A 9,977-nucleotide genomic window follows, 5' to 3' on the forward strand; every position below is an offset into this window, starting at 1 on the left:
ACAGGATTTTATTCTAACCATTTAATTGTAACTATATTCTGTGTGTCACGTTTTCAGCTCAACCTGCTGGAGTGCCAGAAATCCTTAAGAAGAGTCTTCACAGTTGTTCTGTCGCCGGAGGAGAAGAGGTCTTTATCATCGGCAAGAACTTTCTCAAAGGAACCAAAGTTCTTTTTCAGGAAAATTCTACAGGTACTTGGACATCTTATACCATAAAAACATTAACTTTATACTGGGTATTAGCATAATGCGCCACGTGGCAATGATGGAATAGCATTGCATACTTTTTCACCTTTCAGAATGCAATGACACATGAAATTTAACTTGCATAGTAGGGATGTTAACGATTAATCGACGATCGATTAATTGTCGATAATACATTTAATCGATACAACTTCTCGATCATGGATTAAGCAGGTTTATGCGCGTGCGCTGCTCAACCGCGAAACAAAGCCAGCGCGTTTTGTTTTGGGATCATTTTACAGCTTCATGACTAAGTTTGCGTGTTCATTCGCAGCCTTTGGTTTTGTGCAAATGTAAGTTGTAATATTGTGTTTATTTTGTGTATGCCGATCTATATCTGATTTATCTTATATTGGATGCATCCCTTGAATTAGCGCTGTAGTGCGCGTGATCAGCTTCAGCGCACGCGGCTCACACGGCACTGCACGACTAATGACTATTGGGAGGACTGTCATATTACATAACATTATAAAGAGAACAATATTGTAATAAAACATTGTGCATTATTTGAGTTTAGTTGCCGTGTCGCGTTGCTCCAGGAAGAACGTGTCCACAACATGATCATTCTGAATGAATAACTTAGTTCAAGTTCACTTGTTCGTTCGCGTCATTTTGTGCAGAAATAATTTGTAATATTATGTTTATTTTGAATATATCTGATGAATCTCATATAGGATGCGTTTCTTTGAGTCAAATAACGCGCTAGCAAACTAAGTGCTCCAGGTTAACGGTACCCTACGACTAATAATAACGATGAATAATTTGGGACTGACATATTACATAACATGAGAACACTATTGTATTAAATCGTTGTGAGGCATTGGGTTTAGTTGCCATGTTCAGCGAGAGCACGTCCACAGTCACACACTCTGCATCTGAGGCGGCACTGGTGACGCGTTGTATTAGTAGTAGTCATTATATTTGATTATTAAATAATTAATTTAATTAAATGATCAATCACATCGAAACATTTTACAATCCTACTAGCCCTTTATTTCAATTAAAAACCATTCTCAACCATTTGGTGAGGAACATCGCGTGTTGAGCAGTATTTGCCGACCCTGTCCTGCTGTTGCCATGCACTGCAGCAGACGCATATCGCAGTATTAAGGCTAACGATTAATCGATCGTTAATTTAAACGACAATCGATCATGGGAATTTGTGAAAATTGACATCCCTATTGCATAGTATGATGAACATATTCCTACTCCTCATCTGTCCAGAGTATGTGGAATGTTTTTCACCAAAGTACATCTTGTTGCTTCCTGTTTTAATTCTTCTTCTCAGATGAGAGTGGCTGGCAAGCTGAAGCAGAAATTGACATGGAACTTTTCCATCAGGCAAGTGGAAGACATGGCATTACAGTTTTTAGTTCTAGTGAAAATGCTTATCCGAAAATATCTTGTCTAAAGCATCTTCTCTACATAATTCGACCCAGAATCATCTAGTGGTGAAGGTTCCCCCATATCTTGACCAGACAGTGGCCGCCCCAGTCTCTGTTGGGATTGCTGTAGTGACCAACGCAGGGCGAACGCATGATCTACAGCCTTTTACCTACACTCCTCTCACAGGTTGGTGAAGAGAGGATATGTTTATAATATTAACAGGTATCCAGCTCAGAAGTTCATTAGAAAAATTGTAAGGATGTGTTGACTGTAAGCAAGGTGTGTCATTTTCTTATTTGTAAAGTCCCAGACATACAGTACTCTACAATAAAAACTTGTCTTATTGTAGAGTTGGAACCTGTCTTATTTTATTGGAAATGGCTGTGGTTAGGGGCTCAAACAACCAATCATTTGGGTCTTATTTTAGGGGTGGGGTTAGGGACACTGTTTGGCCTTTGAAAGGAATGTTTTGCAGGACCAACAAAGGATGGTGAGCCATGCATGTCTTACTTGGGTAAGTTGTGTAAAGTAAACTCGGGTACATCAAGCAAAGGTACTTTGGTAAAACAGGTATGGAATTGTGAATCTTTGTATAGTTGAGACTTAGCTCATGAATATTAATTTGGCCATGCTAATGGTGCTTTGTAACTCTCCTGGAGTGTCCAGTTTTTTATTCAGTTGAAAAGAAAAACATCAAAAACAATGTCTTCGTATCTTTGGCTGAAGATTACAGGCTATTGTTTTTGTGAATATTGCTATCAAGTATCTTCAATTTACCTTGTGAAACTTTGTTTTGGTGACACCCCTTAATGGGACAAAGTGTAAGATTGCACTTTCACACTAGTTGATGATGTCATCATCCATTATTTTAACTCTTTTCATACAGAGAAAGTTGAAATACCAGTGAAGTCAGAACTGCCAGCCACAGTCAAGGCTTGTACCTTTGAAGAGCAGATAAAAGGTGTGGTATTATCAAAAATATTTTCATGCTTTGCTGCCGAACCGCTTTAAAGCTTGAGCTCAAATGTTTCATTACTTTGTTTACAGCAATGCAAACAGAGACCAGTTGTCTAAACAATGTCTTATTGTTACCTATGGTCAAACGAGAAGAACCTATGGATGTCTCCTGCAACGCAACACATTCAGACATCTTTAAGGTACTATCATTTTAAAGGCCATCCCTTTTGAGTTAATTTTCCAGTTTTAACCTTGGAATCTTTTAGTTTAAGAAGCAAAGTATTGTTTTTATGAATGCGACATGAAAATTAACAGATTATTTTCTTATTTTCGCAATGCAGCCTGTAGAGGCCCTTAGTTCAACCCAACAAATCTTGGAGATAAGTACTGTCCTTCCCTCTGCCACAAAGTCTTTTCCAAGCCCTGTGGCTCTCCAACCCGTCGACTCGCCACAGTCATCGGCTCAAATATTTACGACTCAAGAAACCTTGTCCACCATTCAGAAGCAGGACATTCCTTCCCCTGCATCGTTCCAAGTGTCCTTGTCAGAAGACACAACGGTTCTCCAGCCGGTTCCCCCTCAGGTCCCTCAGCAGTTCTTGCGGGAAACCCCAGAAACCTTGTCTCCAGAGGACAACAGTACAGATGGAAGTGGAATGGTATTGGTGGGCATAGACTCTCGTAATCCTCCATCCCAGCAGCCACAGGTTCAGGCGCTTTTGCCCCAGGACGGGGTTGCACAGCTAGAGAGAGCAGTAAGAGAGCTGCAAGCACAACAGCAGCTAAACTCTGTACTCTATAGTCCAGCGCCGTCTGCGGAGACCCTTCAGCAACACGTCCAGGAAAACATGAACAGTTTAAGGTTGGGTGGAAATGAGACGTCTCTAACCAACCAGCAGCAGCAGCAGCAAGAGCAGAATATACTGGAGAATCTACATCAACAGCAACAGAAGGCACTTGTGGATCTACAGCATCAACAAACAGTCCTTGAAAATTTACAGCAACACCAGAAGGTCTTGGAAAACCTCCAGCAACAGGCTCTTGGCAACATTCAGCAGCAGCAGCAAACACACAAAGTGTTGGAGAATCTACAGCATCAACAACACCACCAGAAAGTTCTTGAGAACATTCAGCAACAAAGTTCAATAGTGACTCTGCAGCATCAAAAAGTCATAGATAATATTCAACAGCAGCAACAGCATCAGATAAATTTAGAAACTCTTCAGCATCAGGAAGTTTTAGAGAACCTAAAGCAACATTTGCAGTCCGAGCTCCTGCAGACACAGATTCCCATGCAGTGCACACCGAGCTTCACCAACGAACAGCAAAGCTCCTCACAGACGGATGCTCTCTCGCAGCCCTCAGACGGCTTCCTCCAGAACCCACCCCAGCAGCAGACTGCACTTTTCCAGCAGACTGGAGGTCTTATGACCATTGAGACGTCTAGCTTTCTGCAGCAACCATCCTCTCAACCTTCACCTCCTCAGCCGCTCTTTCAGAGTCATAACCCCTTGACCGAGACGCAAGACTCGCAGACAGTACTCTTTGGATCCTCAAAGTCACCACAGGTTCAAGCAGCCTTATTTCCTGGTACCATGACAATGCTAACAAGCACCAATCTGCCCACAGAACAGCAGGCTCCTTCAACTAGCCTGTTTATTACGCAAAGTGTGTTGCCTAGCCAGCTGCCATCGGATAATAACCAGAACCAGCAGCAACAGATAACTTTCCTCACACCCATGCAGACCTCTGGAACTGACGCCCAGACCGTCTCACTTTTTCAGGGACAAACACAGTTGTCCACCCCAATGGAACAACAGGCTCCCCAACAACAACAGATGGCAACACCCCAACAAGCCCCTCTTTTCCCAAATATTGCCACAATATCTCCAAATCAGCAACAAACGCAGACAGGCATATTGTTCTGTACCACAACCATTAATCCCCTTGATCTGCCCCAGGCTCTGTTATTCAGTGGCCAGAACCAAGCTTCACTAGGAAGTGACCGCCTCCCAGAAAATATCTTTCAGGAGCAGCAACCCATGCAAGTTGTTCCCAGCTCTGAAAACGTTACTGCGAACAACCCTTCAAACCAACCTACCGTTCCGGCAGCCCAGTCAACTCAGAATCCATCAATTATTTTTCCGCAAGCCAGTGTTGTGAATGTTGCCCAACAAGACTCTGCAGAGCCCATGTCTTTTCAAGACCAGAGCACCATTGTGAGTGACTCGTCTGCCAGTATGCCTTCAACACGGACAGAACTGTTTCAGGATCAGCAACCTATGCAGGTTGTCCCCAGTGCCACCGGCGTAACCCCTGTCTCTCCTACAGACCAACCTTCTGTCAACAGTTTTTTGCCTCAGTCAGCAATTTTAGCCCTGCAAGGTGGTGCAAGTTCTCAGGACTTGCCTCCGACTGCGGCAGCATCCACCATATTCAGTGGCGCGAGTGGTGTGGCAGTGAGCGGCCTACAGAACTCCTCTCCCACAACCCCCCAGCAACCGCCCAGCCAGCTCTTTCAGACCGCTATTGGGGGAACTCTCAGCCAGCCTGGACAACCAGGACAAGCAGGCCTTTTTCTCTTTGAGATTCCCAGTGGTAAGTGCAATTAAGTCAACATGCTATTAAGAGTTGCAGTGATAGCAAATAACAATAGATTTGAAGGGAAAAAAACGGGGTACTATTGGGACAACCTGTAGACCTTCCCTGTCTTGGGGACACCCCATCACAGCACATTTTGCTCATCTCCCTCATTGGACACACCTAATTTAAATCTCGCAGTCTCTATTAAGTGAGCTGGTGAGTTGAATTAGGTGTGTTAGATGAGGGAGAAATGCGGTTGTGAGGGGTCCAAAACCCTCTTCAGAAGTTTTTTGAGATTCCCAATGGCCAGTGCTATTAGGTCAACAATAAATCAGAGTTAAAATCTTAGCCTAATGACTGCAGAATAAAAATACCATTGGATCGTGTTGAGATGTTCTGAAAGATAGTTTTGTCCTTGACCCAGTCCAGGGGCCGGTTGCACCAGCTGGGTTGTAAAAAAAGTTGTGTGCAAGCTATACGCTGGTCTTTCCGATTAATATTTACACCTGTTGCACCATCTAAAACTACGACTAGGCGCAGCTACGCTTAGCGTAGACGATGCGAGTACACCTTGACATCTTCTACCGCACTGATAGTTGAGATGCCGTTTGCATTACTATGGTTACAAATTTGAATGTAGCCTGTATACCAGACGCGCCATTGTCTCAACGTTTTTATTTATCTTTATTTTCACCATGGAAACAAGTCAAGACTTCTCACGTTATACCTACCTTTGAATAGGCGTAAGATTTAGTCTCAGATGTGGGCTACTCCCAGATAGTGCAACAGGTATTAATTTTACGCAGGACTTAAAGCGCATTTTACGTTAAGCTTAGTCTAACGACCGGGTGTACGTCCAGCTGGTGCAACCGGCCCCCTGGGGTGTGAAGACCTGCTCCTGAAGGGCTACTGTTCATCAGGGTTTGGCTCCAGCTTGCCTCAACACGCCTGCCTGGAAGTTTCTAGTATGACCTTTTTTAGTAAGACCTTGGCTGCGTTTACACCTGGCATTCACATGCGCCCTGTATCCGGATGTTGTCCACATACGCACTGAAAAGACGTGTGTAAACGCGTTTATGATGGGAATGTTCTCCGATTAGCGTGTCCAGGTCCAGACGGAGTCGAGGACGCATTGTGATCGGATCTCAGTGTAATGTAAACGTAATCCAGCCGTCGTGTCTCCATTCACAGGTGGACGACACGCATTTTTCCCAGCACAGTTGGCAACGTTCTCGGATACGTTTCTCTGTACCGTTTCCATTACGGCATCTATCCACATTATTAGCACTTGCTTCATCCTCATTTTGCGAGATTTGTAAAATGTCCCTCGACTTAAAACGTTTTATAAACGAAAATCCACCACTTCAGGTCGACTTTGCACCAACTTTTTTCCTGCGGGAATGCGAGATCCGATCTGTTATCCAGATACAGAAGCCTCTTGATGTGGACAGGTGTAAACGCACCGTGTCCTGATTGGCTTATGATCCGATCTGCTTGATCGGATCACGGTGCTCGCATGTTAAAGGATTAGTTCACTTAAAAAAAACTTTTGCTGATAATGTACTCCCCCCGATGTCATCCAAGATGTCCATGTCTTTCTTTCTTCAGTCGAAAAGAAATTAAGGTTTTTGATGAAAACATTTCTCCAGATAATGGACGTCAATGGGCCCCAAACGGTTCAAGGTCCAGATGACAGTGTCAGCGCCGCTTCAACGGGCTTTAAACGACACCAGACGATGAATACGGCTCTTATCTAGCGAAACCATCGTCATTTCAAAAATAAATAAAAAAGTTTAAGTTTTATAAGCACAAATGCTCGCCTTGCTCTGTTCTGTGATGCACGTTCGTGACGTCACGTAATACGCAATTACGTTGAAAAGGTCACGCTTGACGTACCGACGTACCGAGTCAGTGTTTACAGATGTGCGGAAGGAGGACCATATACACATATTCAAATGTCTTTGTGTCAGTTTATCGTTTAAAATGCCCATTTCGTGTGCGTATCCTGGGTGTTGTAATATGAAAAAGCCTAAAAGAAAATTTTCATCAGGACAGAAATGTTTTACTTTTCATAGAAGCGCGACCTTTTCAACGTAATTGCGTATTACGTGACGTCACATCACAGAACAGAGCAAGGCGAGCATTTGTGCTTATAAAATTTAAACTTTTTAATATATTTTTGAAATGAGCGCACGTTTCGCTAGATAAGACCGTATTCATCGTCTGGTGTCGTTTAAAGCCCTTTGAAGCGGCGCTGACACTGTCATCTGGACCTTGACCCGTTTGGGGCCCATTGACGTCCATTATATGGAGAAATGTGTTCATCAAAAACTGTAATTTCTTTTCGACTGAAGAAAGAAAGACATGGACATCTTGGATGACATCGGGGTGAGTAAATTATCAGCAAAAGTTTTTTTTAAAGTGAACTAATCCTTTAATGCCAAGTGTAAACGCAGCCCTTGATTAGCTGGCTTAGCTGTGTTGCTCTGCGGTTCGAAGCTAAACTCTGCAGGACAGTGGACCTCCAGGAGCAGGACTGCACACCCCTGACCTGGTCCCTATTGGGTGAGAAGTGGGTTCTGGTATTGGAGTAGTGGTCCACTGTGGAATGACAACATTTAATGATCCAGTAAATCCCAGATGGTTAAAACCAAGTCTGTCCTACATTTATTTCCTCATGAATCAATGTGAACACCTTCAGATGTTGCATTAAATTGGCTTTATTGCAGAATGTGCCTTTCAAGCCTAATCTTTCCGTGTTTTATTAGAGTGTGGACAGCTAATAAACTCTCCTGGTCCGGCGTTGTCCGATCAGCTCGTCACCATGGGCCATCCCGGTTCGGATCAGGATCAGACCCAGCTTCAGAGTAATGCGCAGATTCAGACCTTACTGGACCAGTCCAACAACCTTGACGACAAGATAGACGAACTTCTGGAGCGTTTTCAGGAGCAGGGAAAGACGCTTCCTCGGGATTTCTTGGACCATTAAAGATGAGTAGTGCGAGCCTCACGTCAGTAGACCACCGTCCTCACCGCTTGTCGTGTTCCTTTACATCTCGCGTCTCATGTCGGTATTATCTAAGCTTATCTAAGGGTCGTCTCAGTTGGGGTCTTCACTTATATCTATGTTTCTGAAAGCTTGTAATGTGTTGTTTTGGCGGGACATGTTAGCTATGGATCTCGCCACGGCTCCTTTTCTTGATGGACATATAAGGGTCCACTTTATTGAGGCCACTGTTCGGCATGTCGGCATATCATGTGACCCGTTAAGCCATTAAGTATATTGGCACTTTGCTACTTTGTATTGTGTTCTTGACTTCCAGTTGAATCTTCTCCATTTATTGCCACCGTTAATCTGTTTTTTAGTAGAAACCAACCTAGTACAACATTAAATCAAAAACTCTCTGTTGCCGTTGAGATACTAATACATTGTGAATGAATTTGAAATATATTTAGCACTTTAGGGAGTTTCTACCGTAACCGGAGACTCTCCCTTTTAGCTTTGTAACCCATACGTGTCTACTTGGCTGTCAGAGCTGTTCATGTTTTGATAGTCATAATGCTTTTCTAAAATAATGTGTGTGTGTTTCATTACTCTTCAGTGTCTCTTTTCTGAATATAGCCTATTTTATGAGCCATGTTGTTTTGTGTTTGAATGTTTGACACCGTTTTCTCATGACATTTAAAGTGAAGATGCTCAATCACTCCTACTCTTTTCCTCTGTTTTAGTTTTATTTTATTTTATTTAAATGAACAAGAGGTCCAACTTGTAGACATGAATTCCTATCAGGGATGTGAAAATGTGCAACATTGCCATTGAGATATGTGAACTGATTGTATTATCATCCAGCAGAGGCTCTACGATGTGTGTGTGTGTGTGTGTGTGTGTGTGTGTGTGTGTGCTCAGCAGGAAGACATGTTGCTGTTTGTACTATATAAGATGCAGCTATGATCTTGATTTTGAATTATATGTGTTTCATGGAGATTATTGAGATAAGCACAAGCTTGGAAGAGGGTTTGTGGTGGTGGTGCATGATGTCGTCCCGGACTCGTGTGACCGTCTTTCATCTGTGGCACTCAAAACAAAACATAAATGCAAGATATTTTGCTTTAATGAGATTTAACAGTTACCAAGGATCCTCTAAATGTTTTGTAGTTGTTGCTTTAAGCCATTGAGTGCTTCAGAAAGAGCATTTGTGTTCCACAGAAGAATGAAGATCACACATATTTGAGAAATAATGACAGGATATTTATTGCTGATGTGAACTATCATGGCTATGAGTGTTTTGGGGCAGCTTAAAATGGTAGATAGGTCCATATGAGGGTTTAAGAAGGGATTGGTTTGCATTCACCCCCCCCCCCCCCCCCCCCCAAAGTTACAATAAACCCCATCTATGATCAGATAGAGTCAAGGCCCAGTGAAAATCAGAGAAAATCGCAAGATTTAAAGGGATACTCCACCGTTTTTTTTCATATTAAACTGTTATTCCCTTAACTAAGACGTTGATGCACACCTCTCTCGTCTCAGTGCGTGCACTCGATCGCTCTGGCGCGCGGCGACACTTTGATAGCGCTTAGCTTAGCCCAGTTCATTCATTAGGGACCAAACAGAGATGAAGTTAGAAGCGAATTTAAATACAGTTACACGACCAAGTATGGTGACACAAAATAAAACGTGCACTTTTCTAAGTGGGTAAAAAGGATAACTATAATGTATGGCGGAAGAGCACTTAATATCATCACTCCTGAAAAATGTGTTATTCCGCCATTCATTATAGTTATCAATTTAACCCGCTTAGAAAAGTGCA

The 9,977-nt window shown here is 42.9% G+C and overlaps 1 protein-coding gene across 2 annotated transcripts in view; it reads left to right on the top strand.

Moving 5' to 3' along the window:
• The window catches only part of nfat5a (nuclear factor of activated T cells 5a), a 28,062-nt gene extending 18,322 nt beyond the window's left edge, over positions 1 to 9,740 (top strand). The window contains exons 7-13 of one of the 2 annotated variants that reach the window (XM_079602760.1): positions 58 to 192; positions 1,532 to 1,584; positions 1,683 to 1,815; positions 2,516 to 2,590; positions 2,677 to 2,786; positions 2,928 to 5,184; positions 7,938 to 9,740. In XM_079602760.1, the coding sequence (XP_079458886.1) occupies positions 58 to 192; positions 1,532 to 1,584; positions 1,683 to 1,815; positions 2,516 to 2,590; positions 2,677 to 2,786; positions 2,928 to 5,184; positions 7,938 to 8,158 (2,984 nt within the window). In that variant the 3' untranslated portion in view covers positions 8,159 to 9,740. The remainder of the gene's footprint in view (positions 1 to 57; positions 193 to 1,531; positions 1,585 to 1,682; positions 1,816 to 2,515; positions 2,591 to 2,676; positions 2,787 to 2,927; positions 5,185 to 7,937) is intronic. The other variant, XM_079602761.1, reaches the window with a different exon arrangement.
• The last annotated feature ends 237 nt before the right edge of the window (positions 9,741 to 9,977 follow it).

The sequence above is a fragment of the Phoxinus phoxinus genome (assembly GCF_949152265.1).
Source record: "Phoxinus phoxinus genome assembly, chromosome: 25".
Lineage (NCBI taxonomy): Eukaryota > Metazoa > Chordata > Actinopteri > Cypriniformes > Leuciscidae > Phoxinus > Phoxinus phoxinus.